General features: G+C 36.6%; 1 protein-coding gene across 1 annotated transcript in view; it reads left to right on the top strand.

Moving 5' to 3' along the window:
- Positions 1-5364: 5364 nt before the first annotated feature.
- LOC128998340 (pleckstrin homology domain-containing family M member 1) overlaps positions 5365-26295 on the top strand; it is a 42252-nt gene continuing 21321 nt past the window's right edge. The window contains exons 1-3 of the mRNA XM_054424442.1: positions 5365-5439; positions 17577-17998; positions 25467-26058. Of these exons, the coding sequence (XP_054280417.1) occupies positions 17693-17998; positions 25467-26058 (898 nt within the window). The 5' untranslated portion in view covers positions 5365-5439; positions 17577-17692. The remainder of the gene's footprint in view (positions 5440-17576; positions 17999-25466; positions 26059-26295) is intronic.

Genomic DNA, 26295 nt, shown 5'->3' with positions numbered 1-26295 from the left:
ACATTTTCTGCCCGCAACTTAAATATTGATTATGAAATGAGACTGTTCTAAACGGCATATTGATGGTCCGTAGATCAATGACGTACTTAATTATAAAATTAAGAAAAATAAAATTATTTTTTTTAATTTTTTAATTATAAAACTATAAACTGTCAGAAACCTAACCAAACTTTGATGATGAAAAATTGAATGAATGTTTACTAATCGAAAAATAGTTCTGTTCATAAAATAAAATTATAAATGCCTCAAATTCTAACAAAAGATGTAATCGCATTCTAAGCAAAATCTTTGACAAAATGTGTCACCGCTAGGATTCGATCCAGCTACCTTCGGTTTACAAGCCTGATACGATACGCAATCCACTTGTCCACCAAAGCCAATGGTTACCTGGTTACTCACTGTATCGTTGCGGTAATGGTGTTCGAGAGCCAATAGAATTGTGGAATTTTACAATAGGAAAATCCCTGAACCAGCTCCTCAACTAGTGCTAGATGGGGTTGCACTCACTTCTTGTGAAAAAGTAAAATATCTTGGCCTGCACATAACTGAAAATCTTTAGTGGGATGAACATATTAATTTAATAGCTCCAAGATTAAGATCTGTAATCAATTTAATTACTAGGCTCCAGAAATTGGTCCATACTGACATTTTGTTAAAAGTATATAATGGATGTTTTCACAGTATAATATCTTATGGAATAGTGTTCTTTGGGGTGGTAGTACCATGGTCAATAGGATCTTTCTCCTCCAGAAACGAATTATTAGGGGAATGTGTGGTGCTCAGCTCAACTCTTGCTCACATTATGCCACTGTTCAAGGGCCTTGGAATGTTAACCCTCCCATCACTGTCTATTTTTAAATTTGTCATATTGGTGAGGAATAATCCGAACATCTTTTGTACAAACAATCTGGTCCATCAGTACAACACGAGAAGAGCTAACTAAGTACATGTACCTCAAGTTAATTCAAATTTGGCCTGCAAGAGCCCATATTTTAGTAGCGTCAAGGTCTACAACTCACTACCAAGGATCAAAATTGAAGAGTAAAATGTCAATAAATTTATGAAGATGTTAAAAGAATATTTATGTGAATATTTATTTTAAAGTGGAAGATCTGATCAATTAGGCCTATTATGTGTTTTCTACCAATTTTGACGACCACGTCGCAGGAGCGATGCTAGTGGGACATAATCAAGTAAGTAAGTAAGATTCATGCCGTTATTAATGCACCATAGTCACTGATGCTATTTAGGGATCTCTGAAGATTATCTTGATCCAACACACAGTGTATAATCTTGCCAATATCGTTTATAAACAGATTAAAGAGAATATGAGCCAAATCTGAACCTTGTGGAACTCCAGATGGAGATGGCACAGGAAAAGGCTGAGATATGGCACCATCATATTTAACCATTAGTTGTCTTCCAGTAAGGTAACTTTCTAGTAGTGTCAGCAGGTCCATAGAGAGCTTGGCAACTAAAAGACGATGGTTGACTTTGTCAAAGGCTTTTGAAAAGTCCAAGTAGACACAATCAACTTGGTTCGATGCGGTAAGGGTGATGGCCATAGTGAACTCTTGGAATACAAGAAGGTTGGAGACTGTAGATCGTCCGTGAAGAAAACCATGCTGCTCATCGACTATGTATTTCTTCAAGTGGAAGTAGAGGAAGTCCAGAAGTAAGCTCTCAAAAACCTTTGCCAGTGTAGAATGAATAACAATAGGTCTACAACAAACGTCTTTCCTTTTCCGACTCCAGAAGAGGGCAGTTAGGGCAGTCTTTGGTTTGAAAAGAAAAACATCTTGCAGGCAATACTTTATTTCATCACAAATTTTAACATTTCCCTCAATATACATTTTGGAAACTTTGATTCTCATAAAAAAAAACTTACACCAATACCAATCTTCACTTACACATTCCTATTCACTACGTAACAATTCTTATCTTAAATTGCCATCTCATTCAACTATACTTTTTTCAAGAGACACTTTCATTACAATGGCATTAAACTTTTTAATCTCCTCCCTCCCTCCCTTCAGCTGGAGTCGGACTTGAACAGCTTTAAAAGCTAATAAAAAAAAAATACTCTTGACCAAGGGTTACTACAGTGTTCGAGATTGTGTCGCTGATGGGTTTAGTTAGTTAGTTTTTTTTTTTTTTTTGAAAGAAGTAATTGGTATCTTATCTAACAGGGGCAGGTCGAGACCTTAAAGCACTTCATCCGAAATCGAATTATTGCGCACCCTAGTAATTGGTATAGTTTTATTGAAGCAACATTGTCTATTGTTTATTTTAATTTTAGTTCTACGCTATTAATTGACATGACCCATGCAAATTTTGTATTTGTTATTTTGGTTTAATAAATGAGTTATGAGTTATAGTTTATAACATTCGATCTGTCTCCGATGGGGACAACAAAGCCTTCTTTAAGAAAGTCGGGAAAGATACCCTGTCTAATCATGATATTGAAATAAACCACTAGTTAGGGAGCAAGAAAAAGAGCACAATATTTGAGAACTAGAGGCGGTATATTGTCAGGGCTAGCACTTTTGATGGGGTTGAGGATCATTTTAATCATGGATCGTCAGCGTGATCCTCATCATTAAGGTCCCGTAATAAGTCTGCTACACTGTACTTATTTCTCTTAAGCAAGAATTGACCGAACATAAAATCTTCGCTTCCGCCTCTGACTTCCTAAGATTAATGTGATAGCTGCCGCGAACAATAGGTGTCTTCGGCGCGACACTTCATTTTCGGTACGGAATGGGAATGAGAGAGAGAGAGAGAGAGAGAGAGAGAGAGAGAGAGAGAGAATGATTTATTTCCTGAAAGCATAATATGTACAAGGAAAGGTCAATACATCAAAATCTTAGCCTAAGCCTGCAACACACCATGCAGAGAATTGAAAAACAAAAACAAAACTTATTTATCATTACACATTGGCACTCATTGGCTAAAAAAACTTACTTACTTGGCCAGGTGAAATTTCAAAATACTCTTTGAATGAGTAAATCGGATTTGTCAACAGAAGAGATTCAATCCCCATTTTGAATTTTGCTTCCGGCAGGTTCCGAGCTGTACAAGGGAGTTTGTTAAAAAACTTATATCTCTGTATACAATAGCTAGATTGGACCTTTCTTAATCTAACATAGGGTACATTCAAGTCGTCCTTCCTCCTAGTATTGTGAGGGTGGATATCACTTCGGAGTTCGAGAGAGCCTGACTCCTGCTTAGTACACAGAAGAGATTGGTAAATATATAAGCTGTACACTGTCATAACGGATTCAGAAATAAAGATAGGTTTGCAGTGGTCTAGAAAATCAGCACCTGCCAAGATTCTGACTGCCGCCTTTTGGAGCGTCAAAACCCTCTCGACTCCCGGAGTGCCACCCCAAAGTCTTAAACCATAAAGAATTATGCTCTGAAAAAAGGCAAGGTAGGCAGTTCTTAGCCATTCAGTGGGTACAGAGTTCTTCAAGTTCCTGAGCAAGTGAATCACCCTGGAAAGTCTACTACATACAAAAGATATGTGACTATTCCAATCCAGCTTAGGATCCAACATTAGTCCAAGTAGTTTAACGCTTGTGACATCTTGCTTAAGCTGTCTAAGACTAAATATTATGGACTGAGTCTTACTCTCATTCAGGAAGAGAAAGTTAGCTCGGAACCACGCCGAGGCCATTTGGAGAGTCTGAGACATAGTGCCCTGCAGGACATTTAAGTTATCATTTACCCCAATTAGAGTAGTGTCATCAGCATAGCAAACAACCCCCTCTCCCAAATGCAAAGAAAGGTCATTTATCATTATGTTGAAAAGCAAGGGCCCAAGGACAGACCCCTGTGGGACGCCATGAGTTAAAGATTTGACAACAGAGGACTGACCATTTACAGAGACAAACTGTCTGCGCCCGCCCAAGTATGATCCCAGTAAGTCCAAACCCTTACCCCTAACTCCATAAAAATGGAGTTTGTCAAGCAAAATTTTGTGGTCCACGGTGTCAAAAGCCTTGCTGAGGTCACACATTGTGGCCCCAGCAAAGCCTCCCCTCTCAAATGATTTTAAAACAACCCCAGTCAGAACTTCAACTGCATCGATTGTGGAACGGCCTGATCTGAAACCATACTGGGCTGACACAAGCAGTCCATTACTTTCAAAATAAGGTAACATTTGATTCTTAATTATACCTTCAAAAATCTTACCAAACACAGGGAGAATAGATACAGGTCTAAAATTTTCAGGCACATTATGGTTCCCCTTTTTATGGACAGGGACTACTCTGGCTGTTTTTAGGACATCTGGAAAAACGCCCTCCTTGATACAAACATTGATACAATAGGTGAGTGGAACTAAAATATGATAAATCACATTCTTAATTAAGATTGCAGAGAGATCAAAAACATCCTTACTTTCATCTTATGTATAACAGATAGCACTTTCTCACAAGAGACAGGTTCAATGTTAAAAGAACATGTTGGTCTAGGATGCTGGGCTAGGAGGTTTACAGCGGGGGTTGGTGGAGTACCAATTGCATCCCGAGTCTGTTGGACAGAATTAATGAAGAAATCATTCAGCTCCTCAGCAGAAAGTCTAGTAGTTGGTTTTGCTTTTGCAGGGGCCCCCTCTTTTTTGATGACAGACCAAGCGGCAGCACAAGAATTTTGAGAGGACTCAATGAAATTAGCATTGTGTTCTTGTTTTGACCGTACTAAACTCACCTGGTAATCTTTCTTTATCGCTTGATACCTCCTCTTGGCTTCAAGGGTTTTTTCTTGTCTATAAATATCGTAAGAAAGAAGCAACCATCTTCTCAATATTACAATAGTCTCTGATTTCCACTCTGGAGCCAGTGGATGCTTTGTATTCTTAGGTCTAGACACTTTTTTAGGATAAGATTCTTGAAAGAGCAAAATAAATGTTCTTAAAAAATTACTAAAAATAACATTAGCATTACCCGCAAGTAAAATATTCCAATCAACTGAGTTGAGAGCAACTATAAAGTGATATGTTTTATCAAGAGTAATTGGTCGATAAGTCATAGCAATATAAGGATCTTTATTCTTGGACAGACGGATACCGAGACTAAACTTAATGCCATCATGGCTGTGCTACATTTTATAGCATATAGCACGAGCACCGGAATCACTAAAATTGTCTGCAACTTTTTTGTATAACAAAAGTTATATAGCAAAAGTTATATAACAATGTTATGTAGCAGGTTTTGCTACATAGTGTAAACTGTAAACCCAACTTAAATGGACTGGGTACAACAAAAGAACAGCTGTTTATTGTTTTCTGCTCTGCATTCTACCTACACTCTGCTGCAGCTGTGCAGCTTCTACTTGTTCTTGTTCTACCTACCTACACCTGTCACTTTGTGTGTGTCCCGTCGTCATGTTATGTTATGAGTGACTCAAACAAACCTAAAACAACAAAACAACAAAGTAAGTATGTTATCATCTAACCGTGATCATGGTAAGGCCAGTGCAATATTTTCGTGTTATACATTTTCACAACAAAAGAAACTGCTATATTTTATTCTGAACGTGTTGAATTAACTATGTACCTATAATTCAGATTCACCAAACTGAGATTTTTTGTAGCCTATGGCCAATCTGAAATGGCCTTATACAAGAATGTCAAATATTATTACAAATTGTGCTAATTCTCAAAATGCATTTTATTAGATAAGTCTAAGGTAAAATACTTATTTTTGTGTATTATAATATATAGCCTAGAAGGACTAAAACCTTATTGTCAATAGGCCTATGAGTTTTGGTTATCCACATAAGTTAGGCTATCCTTATTTTTAGAGGTGGATGTGCATCACCATAGGTACCCTTTTGGTAATTATTTAGATGAGGGTGACCAAGCGTTCTATAGTAAGTTATATATCATTAGAAACTAGATTTTTACCTGAAAATAATGGTGCAAAAATTTTTCTGCTGCCACAAAAACTGAATTTACTACGATTTTTTGAAGTTTATTTTAATGTTTTATATTAGGAACATTGAATCTGCACTGCAATGTTTACACTGTATAATCGAAGTTAATAGCACAATTCACATTTGTATTAATTGATTATATGCCATTTTAATGTAAATATTACCCTCACAACCCACACTTAGAAAGGTAGCCTAAGCTGGCTTAGCTTAGGTTTTGACCATTAACTGTTTTGTCCCATAAGTATTTTGTATTTAGTGTAGTGGCAGTTTTAATAAAATGAATAAACAACAAATTGACACTATTCTAACCTAACCTAACCTAACCAAACTTCTCGTACAGTTTAAAATTTTGTTTATAAGTTGAAAAAGACATGTGAGGTTGGTAGGTTGGATGTTATGTGGACTCGTGACTGTATTAAGTCCTTTGAAGGTAGGTTAGATTAGGGAAGTTAAAGTTTAGGTTATAATGAATCGAGTTGTTGATTTATATTATCTCCAGACTGTTTATGCACTTTGTAAAAAGTACTACAAACACATTAAATAATAATTTCAAAAATGCTGCGCATTTTTGAAATTGTTATTTATTCTGTTAGTAGTACTTTTAACAAAGTGCATAAACAGTCTGGAGATAATATAAATCAACAGCTTGATTCATTATAACCTAAACTTTACCTTCCTAATCTAACCTAAAACTTCAAAACACTTAATACAGTCACGAGTCCGCATAACACCCAACCTACCCACCTCACATGTCTAAATAAGAACTGAAGTAGTTCATAATCAACGCTCAGTTGAATTTATAAATGCCTCTACCTCCTTGTCCTCTTTGTCAATTCACAGTAAAGTTATGGCGACAGAGACCAGCCAACAAGATGCATTACAGTAATAAACTTTAAAAAATCGTAGTAAATTCAGTTTTTGTGGCAGCAGAAAAATTTTTGCACCATTATTTTCAGGTAAAAATCTAGTTTCCAATGATATATAACTTACTATAGAACGCTTGGTCACCCCCATCTAAACAATTTCCACCCTGTTTACGATTTTAATAAGCTTTTGCCCGGATAAACCTTGTTATGCATTGTAACTAATGGTAGGCTTAATTCAATTGTCATTTTAAATATAGGCTTTATTGTAAGTTATGCTTAATCCTCACACTTACCCAGAATTTAGGTCTTAGGCCTATGAAATAAACAACTGTGTTCAGTGGGCCTTCTGTGCGGGGGATCGCAGGCTAGGGGGGCCTTGACCGGGATTTTTTGGGAAATTTTACCAGGACAGAGGCCCGCGATTGTGTGACAGGCTCAGCCACACGGGCCCCCTATCATAACGATATTTATATGAGAATTATCATATGTTATTTTATGACGAAAATTTGTTAAAACCAGTAAGGTCACTAGGACAAGCAGTTTAACAGGTAAACAAAGACTATTATCAGTCTTGCAGGTTGCATCAACTTGTGGACTGTGTAAAGGCTATAATAGGGCCATATTTAGAACCAATGTGGCCTCCGGGCTAGGAGGATAAAACATTAATGTTAATCCTCCTAGCCCCCGGCGGGTCACAACAGAGAGGGCCCTCTATGATGATTTAACTAAATGAACTTGAAATTTTTTTACGATCAAATCGGCGAATTAACCTAGGTGGGTAGGGCACTAGCTAATAAATAATTCCATTCTTTCATTGATGCTAAGAAGGATTTTCATTTCAGGTAAATCAAATCAAATCAAATCATCTTTATTTTGCACAGAAAAAACAGTAGCCTATAATAGCGTCACAAGAATATATAATAAAACTAAATTATAAATGCTGTTAGAACTAAAACGTAACTGAACAGTATCTTAATTTGATCGGCAACTTAAAAAATCTTTCACAGTGTAGGGAGCTTGTTCTGAGAGTATGCGTTTGACCGCTCTCCCAAATTTGTCTTTGTCTTGCTCCACTTTCAGGGGTTCAGGCAACACATTGAAAAACCTAATTACTATTATAAAAGAGGTGTCTCTCAAAGAACCTTGTCCTATGCTTAGGTATTGTTTTTTGCCTGAGAGTGTACTGTATTGAATGGAACTGCGGTTGATACAGATGATAATTTCTTTTTAAAAACAATAGACAACTCAGTATGTATGAAATGAAATGAAAAATGTCTTTATTTAAGAGGCGAAGTTAGGCTACCTCCAACAACACAAAACATAACCTCTAAAACATAAATAAATATAAACTTATTCACTTATATAAGTAAATTTAAATAATCTACCTAAAGTAATACATTAAATGAGTAAACATGAAGAAATTAAGTTTAGTAATCCTAAAAAAATCCCATTCACACAAGCCGCCAACAACCCCTCACACCAGCGCCAGAGACTCACTCACGCAGCTGCTGCTTAATATAATAGATTTAATCTCTGCCCCAAACCTTGCACGGTTTCCTATGGATTTGATATGGTCAGGAAGAGAATTCCACATTCGAATTGCAGATACCAAGGATTTGTTAAAAACTGTTGACCGGTGAATTGGTGTAGATAAAAGGTCAGAGCCTCTACGAGTGGCACGGGTGCTGATGTCAGAAATAAAATGGAAGTTGTCTGATAAATAATTGGGAATTTTACTATTGATAATGGAGTGTAGAAGACGGAGGGTGTGAAATTCCCGAAGTTCATTTAACTTCATCAATGAAAGCAGGTTGAAATGGGGAGTTACATGGTCATATCGCCTAAGGCCAAACATGAATCTGATACAGGAATTCTGCGCTCGCTGAAGTCTACTAGAAACTTCATTGGCCATGTCACCACATCACAGTACGGTAGTTGAAATGAGTCAAGATGAGAGTGTTTACTAACATGATTTTCAAGTTCAGTGGAAGGTAGTCTGCAAAACGTTTGATGGTGTGAATAGCTCCAAAGACCCTGTTACAAGTGGACTTGGCTTGGTCAGACCAATTCAAATGTTTGTTCATTATGAGTCCTAAGTTTTTCCCTTTGTCGCAGTAGGTGAGATCCTTTCCGTCAAAGTTAAGTCGTGGTGCAGTGAGTAAGTTGATTTTAGTCATTAGTCTGGGGTAACCAACAATCATTGCTTGTGTTTTGTCAATGTTGAGTTTAAGTCCGTTGTTTGTGGCCCAGTGAGTTATTGATTCAATGTCAATGTTCATGAGTCGTACAGCAATATCCATTTTGTCTACATTAAAGTGGGAGTAAATCTGTAGGTCGTCAGCACACAAATGGTAGTGTGAGTTAGTGATATGTTCTGTAATGTCATTGATGTAAATTGAGAACAGTATTGGGCCAAGAACAGATCCTTGAGAAATGCCTCTAGTAATCTGCTTCTTGATAGAACATTTGTCACCGACTTTGACACACTGCTGACGATCAGATAAATAGGACTCAATCCAGTCAACACAGTTGTCAGAGAAACCAGCCAAGCCCAGTTTAAGGAGCAAAAGAGGATGGTATACCCAGTCAAACGCCTTTGAAAAGTCAAAGAGGGTTAAAATTGTGGCCTGTCTATTATCCATTGCACGGCGGATGTCATCTGTAATTTTTAACAAAGCAGTGGTTGTGCTATATTGAGCGCGAAACCCATATTGAAAATCGGATATAATTTTGTTCTCTTCCAAAAAAACAGAGAATTTATTATGCACTATTCTTTCAAGGCATTTAGAAAGGGCAGGAAGAATGCTGATTGGTCTATAGTCAGAAGGGCTATTGGGAGAGGAAATTTTCTGAAGTGGGCGAACAATGACAGATTTCCAGATGGAAGGGAAGGTAGAAGTTGCTAATGATCTGTTAAATATGGATGTTAGTACCGGGAGAGTAACTGGAAGAGTGTCTTTAATAAACCTGATAGGAATATCATCGGCGCCGACTGCGTTACTTGTCATCCTCAGAATTGCCCTGCGGACTTCAGATTCACTAACTGGGGAAAAGAAAAACTGATTTTCTGGCATATCTCAAGATGGTCTAGATGTGATATCGGCAACATAGTTAAAGGGACCTGCAGAACTTATAGGGATATTCACAAAAAAGTTGTTAATCGTGTCGAGACTAATAGTTATTTGATGTAAATTGTCAGATTTGCCGATACCAAGGTTCTTAACTTTGGTCCACAAGTTTTGGAGGATTGTTTCTGGGAGAAAGATGCATAATAATAGGCTACCTAGCTTTTGAGTTTCTGATCTGTTGTTGGGTTTGATTCCTGAGCCTTTTGTAACAGGCCCAGTCATTAGGGAGCTTGGTGCGCTTGGCTTTACGAAATGCAGCATCTCTATTTTTTTGAAGTTGTCTAATAAAATCATTTATCCAAGGAGCAGGTGGCTTCGAAACTCTTTTAGATACAATTGGACAGTGTTTATTATGAAGATTAGAAATGAGGGAAGTAAAATGTTCAACCATTGGCATCAGGATCATTAGTAACCACATCCCACGGTAAGGTAGAAGCGTCTAAAAGCAGAGCAATGAGGTTAAGATTTCAATAGGTAGTCTCTGTATTTGATAACATTTGGGCTAAATTTGGGCTTTTTTAATTTATATACACAGAAAATCAGGTCATGTTTAGACAGTCCAGGGGCAGAATATTGACCGTGGTAGGCGATTAGGGATGGGTCACTAACAGTTATGATATCCAGCAGTGTGTCAGCAGTCGCAGTGTGATGTGTGGCAAGTAAAGGTAAGATAGTAATGTTGCAGGAGAAAAACAAATTTGTAAGTGTAGTTTGGTCATAAGTAAGTGGTCCCAGTAGGTCAGTGTTAAAATCACCCATCACAATGACATGACTATAGCGAGGCAGCAGACCCACCAAATCCTGTTCAAACTCCGCCAAGAACCCAATGTGAGGTGCTCTGTAACAAACACAAATCAAAAAATGTGTTTTGTTAACACAAACATCCAAGAACAAATATTCAGGCCTTCCCACTGTTTCTGAGTTAGACTTTAAAAGTACAAAGGAAGGAAAGTGAGACTTAACATAAACAGCAACTCCTCCACCACCCTTATGGAGACGATCATTTATAAAAATGTGGTAGCCACTAGCCAGATAATTCCACACATTTGTCATTTAACGATGGTTTGAGCCAACTTTCAGAAATTAAAATTATGTCTATTGAGGAATCTTGAAAGATTGTACGAAATTGGTCTATGTGACAAAAAAGAGATTGTGCATTTACATGAGCTGCCTTTAAGAAGTTGAGGAATGGAGACAGAGTTTGGCAGAGAAGCTGAGATAACGGCGGAGAGAGAGAGGGACCGAGCAGGGTCGGGGCAGCGTTATCAGTTACTGAACTGATAAGCATTGATGAGCAGGCCAGAGGCGGCACACGACAATGGCGGACGGGAAGCAGGCGACACACTCGTACAACATTCGCACACACACGCACACACTAGGCCTAGACAATAGCATCCTGACAGTTTCCTAGTAAAATAAAAAATTAACATTCTTGTACGGAAAAAACATCAGCACGAATAAATAACAAAATTTTGAAATCCCTCTAAATCAACAAAATATACACAAGTAAACATTAAATATAAATCAGATAAATTTGGGCATGCATGATGGCATGGCTACAGTCTAATAAATTTATAATTTAACAAAATTCAATTGTATGCTTCTTACAAGGATTTTAATCTCTTTAATTGCCCAATAACATTTGAAGGTACACTTAACAGCTTTGAGACAAAATAAATTACTTTGATTGAGCTTGCAACAATAATAAATAATTAAATTGCTCAGTTAATTAGCATATTAGTATGATAATAATGTTAGTAATAAATTAGGATATAAGATTATCAATCGTTTGTAATTTGACAACAAATTTCTGTAACAAATACGAGCTATTAATCAAACAAACTATATTTAATTTTAAATGGCTATTAAAACAAACTATTGAATTTAACCAGCAAATCTATTTTACAAGATAAGTATTGAGTTTAGAATAGTAAATTAGTTAAACTGGTCAATTAATTAGCATATCAGTTTGATGTAATAATAATAATAAAACCTAAAATCACTCAAAATCAAATTGCTGGTGAAATTATTAAAAAAATAAATCTAGTCAAAAATAACAGTGAAATAAAAAAAATTCTAATAAAACACATTAAAGAAATACATATTTACTTGCCACTTGTGTTGTTAGTTGCTGTGACCACCTCTGCCAACCGCGTCGCAACACCTTTTTTGCCATGACTGTCGATCCACAGCACTCGACCATCCATTGTCCAAGTATTCCATGTTCCGTACTTCGCCACCGCTGCTTTCAAAATGTCCATCCGTCGCGCGGTCAAATCCTCCCGAACAGTCACACCGGTCCCCTTTAGCTTCTTTTTCGATGAGTAGCTAAATGGGACCGGCGTGACTGTTCATTGTATATGGATGTGCGTGACTGTTCGTGACTGTTTATGTACATGGATGGAAATGTGAGAATATTGTATTCCTTGAAGAGAGGCTTGCAAGAAGTGCGACGGGATATTCTGAAGGCTGCTCTTAGGGCTTTTTTCTGAAGACGGAAGACAAAGTTTGTTGGTACGCTCTCACAGCCCCAAACTGCCACCAAATTCAAATACGACAATAATGGGTAAATCAGTCCATAATAGGCACTCAAGGTTACACGAGAATCGGTAAACTTCGAAAGACCTCTAATCACAAAAATTCCTGTGCTAATTCTTCTGGATATGAGCTGGTCATGAAAGTTGAGCTGCCTGTCTAAGACCAAACCAATAAACTTAGCATTGCTGCAAGAAGAGATCTCTTCCTCACCTATCAAAACAGTCAGTGGGACTTTTTTGTTTTATTGCAGTTTAGAAGAAGTTTGTTGTTTTGGAACCATTGCAAAGCTCTATTGGAACTCTCAAATGCTATTGTCTCTAGATGAGCCACGTCCTTAGCTGAGACACAAAGTGAGGTGTCATATGCATATAAACAAACATCTACATTTGAACTTGGATTATTTGATACAAAAGATGGCAGGTCATTAATGAAGTGAAAAAAGAGGATTTGGCCGATGATAGAACCCTGGGGAACTCCCCGAATAAGAACTTATTGAAAAAATTCCAAACCATAGGAGGCCTTGGCTGATCTGCATTTTCAGAGCTTGGCTATTGTTTTATTCATTGCATTTTACTACATATGCTGGTTGACAAGATCTATTGTACTGTATGTGTTTAGTTATCAATTAAGAATCTGAATTGAATCTGTATCAGCCTATGGTTACACGTCGTATACCTAGTGGACATGTGCCAGGGGGGGGAGCCATGGGGGCCTTAGCCCCTCCCCCCCGAGACCAGGAGAAAATTTTCAAAAAATGTATTTCATAACCATTTAATATTATTATAATTAGGTTTGTGTTGATACGTAAAGGGAAATCTCGGTACCATTGGTTTTTCGGACAAGTATCTGTACCAACAATCAAAGTTAAAATGTTAGTACGGAACAAAGATTTCAATAACAACAGGGCAGGAGCCTATAAGGGCCTATGTTTTGACGATGACGACAAACGATACGCCTGGCGGCATCAGACGAATTGCGGGCACGGCGGTTGTTACTTTCATTATACATTTATTTTTCTTACTGCATTCTCCTTTCAGCTGATTGGTTTTTGTGAGTCCACGTGATTTGCACACGTGTAGAGACTTTCAGAGCAAGAGAAACAAATTTTTCCAAACGCCCATTTACTTCACATCTGCACGTATATTTTTTCTGATGGAACCTGTCTAGATCACATACGATAGTCACTTTTGTCTCACTGGTATAAGTGATGTGTCTAAGGCCAAAACATAAACCAACATTAGAAAAGAGGTCACAGAATTCACGGGAACATCCCGTCAGCAACTGTTGTGATCACGGCAACATAGTTTTGTATTTCCTGCGATCGCGGTTTTATTCCTTTTGGTAATGAAAGTAGCACATAAAATATTCATGTGCTCTAAGGTAATAAATGGAAAAGACACATGGCAATAGGCTATTGGAGGTGATTTTTTCAAAATATAAAGTAAATTTAAAAAATATATAGTAAATTTCTCGGTTCTAATCAAAATTTACATAGTCTACTGACAATTAACTCTAGCTTTTGTTCAGTCTTCCGAATTCTACAACAATTCCCAATGTTTCCAGTATCGAGATCAGCTCAACATTCTGGTCCTCAGTCCCCATAACTTTATTTGATTTACAATTAATTATTACAAATTACAATACTTGAAAACAATACAATTTTCAAATTGCTTTCACAGATGCACCCTTAATAAATTGATAAACATTGACAGATATTTGTATATGTGTAGGCAAGATTACATTGCATATTTTTCATGTTTACAAGTATTTTTTACTAGTTTATTGTCTCATACAATTGTAGCAACATCCGTGACTATATTCTGCGGTCTCGGCGTCAGCGCTGGTCGTCTTTTGCAATTGCGTCAACGCTGGTTATCGGCTTTTTCGGCCACGTTTCGGATGACTGGGATTTAGATAATCGACGCTTGACTGTGGGGTTACTGATACAGAGATCTGATTTTGATAAGGATCAGTTACTGGTAACGGCCTTAAAAATGTGATGGCACACAGCTTAATGTTAATTTGCTATTGACTTTATATTAGAATTAAATACTCGAAGCCTGAAATGTAAACCATCAATCAATATTATATGTTACTGAATTATGAGTGGTGGTAGACAGTGTTGGATTTACGACTATGCCGTGGTTTATGACCACGGGGTATTGTATAATAAACGCCGCAATCGCTCGTGGCGATGATGATGATCTCTTGATCGCGGGAGTTGTTTAGGATTTGTCTTCAATCGTGGGGGAATATGATGATGTCTCCTTGACTGCTGGAGATGTTCAGGATTTATTGTTTCAGGGGTTTCCACCCCCTCTGACCTTTAAAACTTGATTTTTTCACAATCAAACATGTTTTTCTACAATTAAAAAATCTTGTTTATATGTCTATAAATAGCCTAAAAACACGAGTTTGTAGTTATAGTTTTCAAAATTTTCCCCCAGACCCCCCGTTGTTTCGGAGGTAAACAGCCTACAACCCAAGATTCCCGCCTCTTCAAATGGACCTGAGCAATATCTAAGTAGTTTGACCTCTTGCTACGCTCTTCCGACTCACCTTGTAATATTAATGACTTATCTGTAAAAAGCTTTCTTTTTGCTGATGACTTGGCCTTGTGTGTACGGGTGCGACGCTGCCTACAATGGACTGGAAAAAAAATTAAAAGTGCAGTGCAGTCGCAACCGTTTGCCGGGGATAGCTCAGCCTACAATGGCTGGGTATTGTTCCAGGGTCTGCGATAAGGTCAGGGAAACCACTAGGCCAATAGCCGGGTCTAACCGGTATAGGACTGGCTCATACACGGACACTGTGAACAAGTCAAAAACAAGTCACCAAAACAAACGTGCAATAATCACTACCAGGCCTACGCCGATTCTCCACTCTCCTAGGGGGTCGTTGCTGACTACGCAACTCGGGCTTCGTCCTAACTATCCAATAGTTAAGCCCAGAGTGCCTAAAACACGGTGAGTTACACGACGACTTGCCGATAAAAACCGCAACGCGAGTTATCAACAGGCGGGGTCTACTAGGCCACTATAATCCAATACAAGACTCTAATGCTCAAGCTAACAATCGAACAGTTCACTCAATAATAATACCAGATAACAATACAAGTGCACTATAGGTAGAGTGACTACACCACTAGTAGCTGGTCTCAATAAATACCAAGCCAAACAAGCAAAGCTAAATGCCAATTGCACTACTATCAAATTATTGAATTACTTAGTAGCAGATAAATAAATATTAAATACGTTCCAAACACTAGATAAATAAATATATTATCTGAGAGCCGGTACTCCGCTATCCAAGCTACCAAGATAACGTGTTGGATTACCAAACAAGCTGTTCAGGTTAAATTAAAATAATCAAATGAATAAACAATAACAACCCTACTACTGCTACTGCTACTACCAACTTTATGTTACTTAGCTGGGCTTCTGTTAATAGGCTAATAATATTAACTACTAGCCTACTGGCCACGTGTTCCCAACTACGCACGCTAAATCATGCAGCCTAGGTTTGTCGGGCCTCAGAGTTATTAGTAATATAACTAACTCTTGGTACAACGCAAAATAATAACTACTACAGTCAATAAATTATATTATTTGCGCTCTAGCACCTGCCCAGAACCGTCAGGAATACACTTTAATATTATTCCTGACTAATATAAATCCTAACTACCGTCAGGCTTTGACCAGCACGGTTACAACTCTAACTCTCGCAATAAAACCAGATATTAATATTATCAAACTAATAATATCAAGTCGTCCACTCACCACAAGTGGGTCACTGACTCACTACCCAACTTGACACCAACACGCCTTGAGCACCAATCTCACACGACACCGATGTCACCAACTCCACGTCTCACTCGACAATCACCAACCAGCTGTTCACTCACCGTAGGCCACGACTCGAATGTCTCTGTCCTAGACTGTCCTGAGAAACTAGGATATCCCAGGCTTATCGGCACTGATAAGCCGGGTCAAAGGGCGCTCGCTAGCTTCGCCGCCGCCGCTTGCTGATGCCAGCAATAGGTGCGCGGTCAAATAGCAAAAATTTACCCCCCTAGGAAAAATAACTCGTTACACGGGGTAACTCTTTGAATGACGTTACAGACACATTGGACACAAAATCTGCTGTTATTAATGGCAGGTGTAATGCAAACAAGTTATGTCTTAATGCTGATAAGACTCAGGACCTGACTATTAGTCTTAGCAGTAACGGTAATGATGTAAACACTCTGAAGTTTTTGGGTTTTCATTTGCAGTCAAACTTGAAGTGGTTTTCACATGTACATTTTGTAGCATCTAAAATTGTAAAAGGCATATTTATGATAAGAGCACTTAGGTCCACTGTTTCAGATGATGTCCTTATTTGTATATATTATGGCCACATTCACAGCTATTTGTCCCATGGTACCTCTCTGTGGGCCAACAGTTTTTATGCTAACAGGTTGCTTTTCACTTTACAAAAGAAGGCGGTGAGGTTAATTTGTAGTGTGAATAGAAGAACACATTGTAAGCCCCTTTTCGTGTGTCTTAACATTCTCACATTTCCATCCTTGTATGTTTTGGCAAGTTTGTTGTATGTAAAAGAAAACATTTCTCACTTTGAAAAGATATCTGATGTTCACAGCTATTGTACTAGAGCTAAAGATAATCTGTCTACACTAAGGCATAAGTATATAGCCACTCAAAATAGTTTTGAGTACCAAGGTGTTAAAATGTACAATTTCTTGCCTGCATCCATCAAAAACCTGTGTGTTTCAAAATTTAAACATGTTTTAAAAACTACTCTAACCCAGGCTTGCCTGTATAAACATGAAGAGTACTTTGGTTTAGAGTTTAAGTTTTAGTTATTTTAGTTGCCATCTTGATTGTTTTGTTTTTCTTTTTCTTTTGACGATTGTCGTGAACATTGTACTTAGTTATAACGACAATAAAGCATTTCATTTCATTTCATTCCAAGCAATGGCCCCCTCCGAGAATCTATGTTGAAGCCGCCCCTGACATGTGGTCAGATTTTAAGAAGAAATTTAGCCTACTACCCACAAATGCTAGACATGCTTTCAAACCTGATAATTTTTTTTTATTTTCAGAACCCAGACTTCTTGCTTAATTGACTGGTAAACATTATGTTTACTTAACACAGAAGAGAACCTCAAAATAACATGATTTGTAAGTAAAACCGATATAACTCAATTATGATATTAAAATGAGTTCATTGTTTCACAATGTGCTGTCAAGAAGCAAAGACTCGCTTCTTAAAGAATCACTACAAAATCAGTTGGTTGCCTGTGTAAAGGATATTCAGCTGGACCATGCTCACAGTGGAAAGTTTCAAAACAGCAATGAAGCGGCAGAAGCCTTTTGCACCGTGCTCGAGGCAATCTTCCTTCATGGCATCAAGGAATCACTGGTTGACAAAATGGTCTTGGCAATGGGGGATCCCGATACTAGACCTGAACCTAACTTCTGGCCTTTCCTTCTTGTGTTTTCTCACAGGGAACTCATTGACCAGGTAATGTTATGTAATTAAAATGTTCTACAACTTCTAAGGGGTATTATATAATTATAATTAGGATAGGGGTTGAATTTGAAAAGATTAGTTTTTTTTTGACAAGTCATTTATATTGTGGATGTTTCGATACTACCGATCTTCCAATACTTAGTGTGGAAACAGTATTGGAATTGCAGTATCAATACCAAAGGAATATCACAACAAATGTATGTTACCGTAAGTATCGAATAAGTAGGCCTACAGTATCAAATTAATTTATAAGTCCAAAATTGTTAATACCTTAAAATGTTACTCAAATAATACTTTATGACTGCCATAGATCATCGACTCTTGGATGAAAGTCTGAAAGTCTTATAAACCACTTTTTAAAATTTCAACCCACCCCTAAATTTGTAGGCTTAGATAAAAGCTGATCTTCACAATCTTTGAATATCTTGAATAACTTTGGTGATGCAATCAAGTTTTTTAGGCTAGGCTTAAAACTTATAAATAAATTAATGATGTGAAAATAATACATAGCTCACATAATATACTGCAAGATTAAATACATGTTTATTTTATACAATATACAGTACCAGTGTAATATATTCACATTACCTGGCTCATTTGAACAATTATCTAAATAATCTATTTAATGTTTATGTTTACTTTAAGTGTTTTATATTATTTAAAAAGTTAAATATGCTTCAACCAGCCAACATTGGTTTTATTTGTGCTTAGTAGGCACTGCTTCCAAAGAAGCAAAGGAATTAACGAATGTCAAATAAAATAAGTAATCTAGAAAGATCTGTTGTTAAAATTTATGGTGACTGATGTAAACACCACCACGGTGGTGTAGCCAGGATTTTGTTTGGGGGGCGGGCAAATCCGGAAGACATGAAAAACCCCCCCAGATAGGGGGAGGGGGGTCAGAGCCTCCCGAAATTTTTGGTATTTTAAATTGCTAAAATGTAAACACTTCTGAAGGTTCTAAATTAGTAAATAGTCTCCATAATTCTTTATGAACAAGTTACCAAAAGATTATCACTATTTAATTTCTATTAACTGATTTATAATTTTTTTTTGAATGCAGATATAGATAAGATACTATTTATCTATATTCCATAAGTAGGCCAAGTAAGGAAGTAATATACAGGGTGAATAAAAAGTCAAGACCCCTCCATCTAATATTTTTCCAAGTAAATATACAGAGATATCCTTTTGGTGGTCGTGCAATCTTAGAAGGAAGTTTCATTTTATGATTTTGAATTTTTTAATGTCCCCCCAAAAGGGGGGATTTGGGGGGCAACTCAAATATTTTAAATGTAAACCGCCTGCAAGAAATGTTAGAGTTAGATGTTAATTCAACTGGAACTTTACATTCCATCACTTTTATTTTTTTCATGGCTGTAAATTTTCAAATAACCTTCAGTACACTTAACCAGGGTGATGTCACACACTTTTTAACATGATTTTGAATTTCATCACCCACCCAAATAGGGTTGGTATAAAAACAATCAAATCCCACCAGCAACTCCTATTTGTTGGTGGGTGATGAAATTCAAAAAAATGTAAAAAAGTTTGTAACACTGTAAACTTACGATATTACTACTGAATATAAATTAAATGAAATGAAGTATGTTTATTGTCTTTTGAATTTTTACAAATTATTGACAATGTCATAAAATATCTAAAATTATAGCATTGTCAGGGATTGAATACAAGACAAACTAACAAGTAGCTAACTACACAAAAGTAGACATGTTACAATAGTTACATATATTAAATATTACAACTGATCTTTATGTTAAGAAAAATTTGTGGCATTTAGAGTAACGGAAATGATTGAAATGAAATATTCTTTATTGTCTTTAGAATTTTTACAAATTATCGACAATGTCAACAGCTAAAATTATAGCTTAGTCAGTGAATTAATACAATGTTTATAGCTAAATAAATAAAAGGAGACATCTTAAAATACTTATTTAAAAAATTACAACTGAAGAATCTTATTGTTAAAAAAGTCTTCCAAACTATAAAACGGGTTATTTGTAAGCCAACAATAAAATTTATTCTTGAAATCCTTTATAGTGTGTAATTTAATTATGGATTCAAGAATGTTATACACTTTAAGTAACAAAACTATGTGACTATTTAGAGTTTTATCAAACGATGGGATTCTGTTGATGTATGGTTCTTATTTCTGGTATTATGATTATGAGTATTGTTTCTAAATTTTAAAAGATGCTGATTTTCCAAGATATAAACTATTAAGTCGTAAATATAAACGTTAATAATACAGTAGTAGGAATTTGAAGATTTTGAAAAAGTGGTTTGCTGTGGTCTCTCGGGCCTTTATTAGATAACTCTAACCGCTTTCTTTTGCCAAACAAGAATTTCCTCTACCCTAGCACAATTGCCCCCAAAAAATCAGCCCATACCTGAAGATGGATTGCTGAATATGCTGTTCGGACATAATTTAGTGGAATGAATTTTTTCAGACAGCCTAGTAAAAATATTACACGAGAAAGTCTGGTATTTAAAAATGGTCTATATGTGAATCCCATGTTAGCTGACTATCAACATATATTACCGTACCAAAAACTTTGCTAAAAAAACTGTACTACCTTTATCACTGTTCTTTAACAACTGTCTTGAATTATAATTTATGGACAATATGATAATTTATGGACAATATGATTAGAGGTGAATAACATAAATATTTGTGTTAATTAAAAAACCCTCCAAAACTGAAACCTTGTCTTTTAAACCTTGGACATTTAATATAAATTATTCAGACCCTTCATAAAGGCGTACCATTATAAGCAATGACTTTGGATGTGTTAAATACAAGGACTATTTATAGGACTAGTTACAAAGAGATACAGGAACACTTTTGGCACTTTCACTTGTACTCTGCTTTAGCGCCTCACAAAACGTGATGTCGCCGGGCACTACACTATTACCTTGTACTACGGCTTCACTAGAGGAAAGGGGGCCCAGTGCAAAACAGTGGATGGGAATAAACAGGCATTACTCCTCACTGCACTAGACACATACACACCGCTGCTGCATTGATGCTGTAGGTCTGACGATATCTTGTGTTGCTGGTGATGTGTCCTGTCATCAGTCTGCTTGACGTTGCCAGAGGCTGACCTGGAGTTTGCTGGTCCTGACGTACCAGTTGCTGTAGCCTCTTCACAAAGTCGTAGTCATACAGACCTCTTCTCAGCCGACTGTTTACTGCCTCTTCATGGACTACTATTGTAATCTGTGCATCTGTCTCTTTTTGAAGCATTGTTAGGTTGCATACAAAGTGTTCAAGTTTTATTTCAAAGTCAAAGTCAAATAAATCTTTATTGAGACATACAACAATGTGTACATGAATGCGTCTTAATCTTAAACTATAACTAATACTAAAACCATTTTCCTGATCCATTTTATTTCTTTTTTACATATTTACATGTTTATTTACATATTTGAACATAGTGCAGTAAATTCTTCAAAGTTATAAAACTCTCCATTAATTAGAAAATTCTTAAGCTTTTTTTTGAACTTATTTCTGTTTTCCTCATTTCTGATGCTACAAGGGAGAGAATGAAAAAAATTAACCCCACTATAATCAGGACTTTCTTTAAATTATTCTTTTTTATGCTTTTTAATTATAAAATTTTGTATAAAATTTATAAAATTTGATCCATAGTACATCCCATTGGGGAGCATATAAGGTGTTTGAAGTTTCTACTCTTGAAATCTTAAGTCAAACCATGAAATGCTTTGTCATATGTAGCTCTTGAAGGTTTTTAAAAATACTCTTCCTTCGTCATTAAACTATAAATACCAGATGTTTCACTAATTTTTTGATATGCAAGATTGGGTTGGATTAAGTCAGTGGATAATGGTTTACCAAAGAATTCCTTAAACGTCACCTTCTGCCCTCCTTGAAGTGCCTTCTGACATATTTTTCTCATGGTACATGTCTGCTGAAATACAATGCGCAAATGAAAAAAAATTCCTGTTTACTGTAGTCAGCTAACATTTTGACTATCTGTTTTCAGTTTGAGTTTAGGTGTAATCCGTTCCTAGCCAATGAATGTGTCTACACGCTATAGGTTAGGAACCTTAGCGTTTACCGTAAACCTTTACAAAATTTCTAAAAAGAGGGGTGGTGGGGGGGAGGGGCGTGTAAATTAGGCCAAAAACCGGTTATATTTAATGAAATAGGTTATATGTACATAAAGAAAAGAAGTAAACAAAATATAATTATATAAATAGGATTTTAGAATTTTCAGTGTACCCTCCCCTTAATTCATGATTAAATATTGAGAACTTGATGTTATTTTCCAAAGACAAAGCCAATAGTTCTGAGTTACAGGTCTCAATAAACATATTACAAAAAAAAAAAAAAAAAAAAAAACAACAACAAAAAAACACTTTTTTACACTCCATTTTGCAGCAAACCTAAGTACTAGTTGTTAAACTAATTCTATTTAGGGAATAAATGTGATATTTTTAAGGAGACATTTTGGTGTAAATCCAATCAGGCAAATGGAAATTCGCTTAGTCTGCAGGTTTTCTGCGGCCGGGGTATTGTTATTTTCTCATAGTCATTTTGAAGAATTTCCAAGGAAGTTTGTAGGCTTTTATTTTCTTTTTTAAATTTGGTAAGTTCCTGTTAATGATCTGTGTATGGTATGGTAATCTTGAGGAACTTGTAACAGTTTTTCTTTTTCAGCGTTCTTTTCTTGTAATTGGAGGATTTTTTGTTCTTTTTCCATTAACATTTTTTCCAAATCTATGCATCTATTAGTGAGAGCACTGAGTTGCAAACCAGGATCACTGTCTTCAGTAGTGCTAGTTTCAGAATTTTTTGTGATGGAATTTTATTTAGGTGTTACTTTTGGTTGATTTATAAAAGAGACATTTGGTGTATTTAAATTTATCAGGGTTGAGGTTTTATTAGTGGGGTTTATCAAGCTCAAAGATTTATTTTTCTTGTTAGGGGTTGGAGCAGATAGTGAATCTTTCTCATATTCCTTACCAATCTCTAGCAGAGATTTTTTGTAGCTCTCTTTGTGCCTAGTTGCTACTTGTTCTAAAGTGTATTTGATTTTATTTTTTGAGTAGTGACAAATATATTTTTTCCGACACAACCAACTTAATTTGATCCAAAGTAAATTACACGAAACTTGTTAACATTGTTACAAGTTTCATCTATAGCAGTAATTTTTGCAGGCCATAAAGGGTGTCCTCTGACTCTTGCAAAGACTAGATTATTTACAAAGAAATGTGCTTCCTTAGACATTGTTTATGTATGTGAAATGAGTTTACAGTACCTATTTAATTTGTTTTATGTAATAAAGACTATATATTCTTGAGATGCTATAAAGGCTAAAAACTAGATTTAGGTGTTATCAGTAAGTATGGTTATTGACTAGATCTTAGGGTCGACACAGAACTATAGAAGTGAGCACAAAAGTCTTATCATTGGTGATGGATAACAAATCCTGATTAGGTTTAGGCTATAGGTGCCCTGGAACAAGTAAGTAGTGCCAGCTAGTTATCTATTGCAGTGTAGTTGTAGTCATTGCAGTGCAGTTATTGCTGAGATCATTTACTTCAATTACAACTTCTGCAGTTTTCCTTAATTACGAGGGCTATCCAGAAAGTAGATTACGTTTTTGTCTGTATCCGCTAGGGGCGGGGCTGTGCGACAATCTTGGTGTCAGTTCGTTATGTAGCTCAGTCAGCATCTAGCCGTGCTAGTAAAAGGTTGCTGCTGTACTCCGTTGAGTTGCTGTGACAGTTTAAAATGTCTGTGCTAATTGAAAATGGCGCGAACTGTGAAGTGCGTGCAGTTATAAGGTTTTTGACTGCAAAAAACTGTGAACCGATAAAAATCTATCGGCAACTTTGTGAAGTGTATGGGGAGAACATTATTACTGAGGGTGGAGTGCGACAATGGGTCATCAAATTTAAAAATGGCCGAACTAACGTTCATGACGAAGAGCGAAGTGGAAGACCCAGCATTGTGACTGCTGAACTTGTCGAAAAAGTCAAGATCATCACCGAAAAGCTTGGTTACCACAAGTTTTGTGCAAGATGGGTGCCGAAAATCTTGACAGACAGTCACAAAAATCAAAGAATGGCTGCAGCACTAATGTTTCTGGACGCTTACGATAAAGATGGTGACTCACTACTCGATCGCATCGTTACTGGTGACGAAACATGGGTCAAACATGTGAACTGCGAGACAAAATTGCAGTCAATGCAGTGGGGGCACACAGATTCCTCCCAACCCAAGAAATGCATACAAACGATGTCGGCAAGGATGGTGATGGCGACTGTTTTTTGGGATAGGGAAGGTGTAATTTTTGTGGATTTCCTTAAAAGAGGCACTACAATAAACTCTCAAAGGTATTGCCAAACCCTGCCAAACCTTAGAAGAGCGATACAAAACAAGCGCAGGGGAAAGTTAAGCTCAAAGATCCTGTTGATTCACGAAAATGCCCGGCCCCACAAGGCCAATGTCACTCGCGAAGTTCTTGAATCTTTTAAGTGGGAGTTGTTTCCTCATCCGCCGTATAGTCCCGACCTGGCACCGAGTGACTTTCACTTATTCCCAGCAATGAAGAAGTGGCTGGCTATGCAGCGTTTTGATGACGACGCACAGCTACAAGAAGAGGTAACCATGTGGTTGAAGACGCAGGCGGCCAAATTCTACGACGAGGGTATTTCTAAGCCTGTTCATCGCTACGACAAGGGCCTTAATTTTAAAGGTGATTATGTTGAAAAGTAGGGTTTAAGTGTGGCTTTCAATTGTATGTAATAAAATATTTTTCCAAGACTTTGTTTATCCTTAATTCCAAAACGCAATCTACTTTCTGGATAGCCCTCGTATTTTTCTATTGCCAAATTGAACTGATTAATAATTTTTTTTTTTAAATCAGTACTTTCCAAATTGCACAAGCTTAAATATTATAGGCTTCTTCAATATTGCAGGATTACCCTTTGTAATTAAATAAAGCATTTTTACTATAAGAATTAATTATTATTAGTCATTTTAATAAAACAGGCTTACATTAAACAGATTGCCAAAAGTTGGTAAATTGGTAGGCCTATGATTGCACAAACTGAGAACTATTTTGAAATATTTTTAGCTCACAGATATAAATAATAAATATATTTTTATTTATCTGTCAGTTTTTCTCAGCAAAAATAATATCTTAAAGACACTAATCTAGCATGGTTGAAGTGAGGTTATTTTTTGCCACAAACTTTAAAGTTAAAACATGAATGTCGATGTAGAAGTTGTAAATAATTTATACACTCAAAATAATCTTGAAACTTTAAAAAATCACTTTTGATAGTCTGTTAAACACAATTTTATTGGGGAGAAAAAATCACAGTGTTAAGTCTTCTTGTAAAATCATGTCAACAATTCTGAGTGTCCGATTGAAAAAAATGTCAACATTTTTTTATTTTACAGATCACAGGACTTAATTTTATCTCAACTGACGTCGGGAGGTGCAGAGCATGGCTAAGACTTGCCCTCAACGAAGCACTACTGACAAGTTACATGCAGTCTATGCTGTCTCAGAGAAGCTCCCTCAGTTCTTTCTACAAACGAGCAGCCTATCTTCGAGATAAGGAGCTTTTAGATATGTCTGTTACACTAGTATCCGGTGTGGAAGCTTATCCTTTCAATCTGGCCAGCAACTCCAGTCTGTTGAACATGTGGACTAACCAGCCGTTGCTAATGGCAGGTATTTGGAGTCCAGCAATGAAGAACTGCCCGATCTCTAGTGGCACGGATATTGCCCAGTCACTTACTAACGAAGACTTACGAATCGCTGAAGATTCTGTCAGTTCTGTTGTATCTGGTTCCTTTTACGAATCCTCTCTCGGTTCTAATCCCTTTGACGAAAATGAAGCGTTAAAGATAATATTAGGCTGCAAGACTACTCAAGGTCAAGATGGGTTTATCAAAAACGATATAGAAAGTGGTTATGATATTTCACACAGTGAAGAGAATGCTCAACGTATGGATAAGTGGGTAGAAGAAACTAAAGTTAGCTCTGGTAAGTTGTTGTTTTCTTTCATAGAAATATAACGAATTACATGGCCAGTTGGCCAAAAAACTTAATATTTGAATGTAGCTACTTATGACTTGTACAGTACTTGTAACACATTTTGAACTTATATTGGAACATATGGAATTTGTTTGTCGTTTAGCTGTTGAACTGTAGACTTGTGAAAAACAACTAGACAGATGGCCCCAAACAAGTTATGTAAACAAATTTTTTCAAATCACTTCT

Source organism: Macrosteles quadrilineatus, unplaced genomic scaffold, assembly GCF_028750875.1.
Source record: "Macrosteles quadrilineatus isolate MER2022 unplaced genomic scaffold, UCM_ALF_1.0 Scaffold_7__1_contigs__length_78375512, whole genome shotgun sequence".
Lineage (NCBI taxonomy): Eukaryota > Metazoa > Arthropoda > Insecta > Hemiptera > Cicadellidae > Macrosteles > Macrosteles quadrilineatus.
The sequence above is the reverse complement of the archived record's forward strand: the minus strand, read 5'-3'. Positions and strand labels throughout refer to the sequence as shown.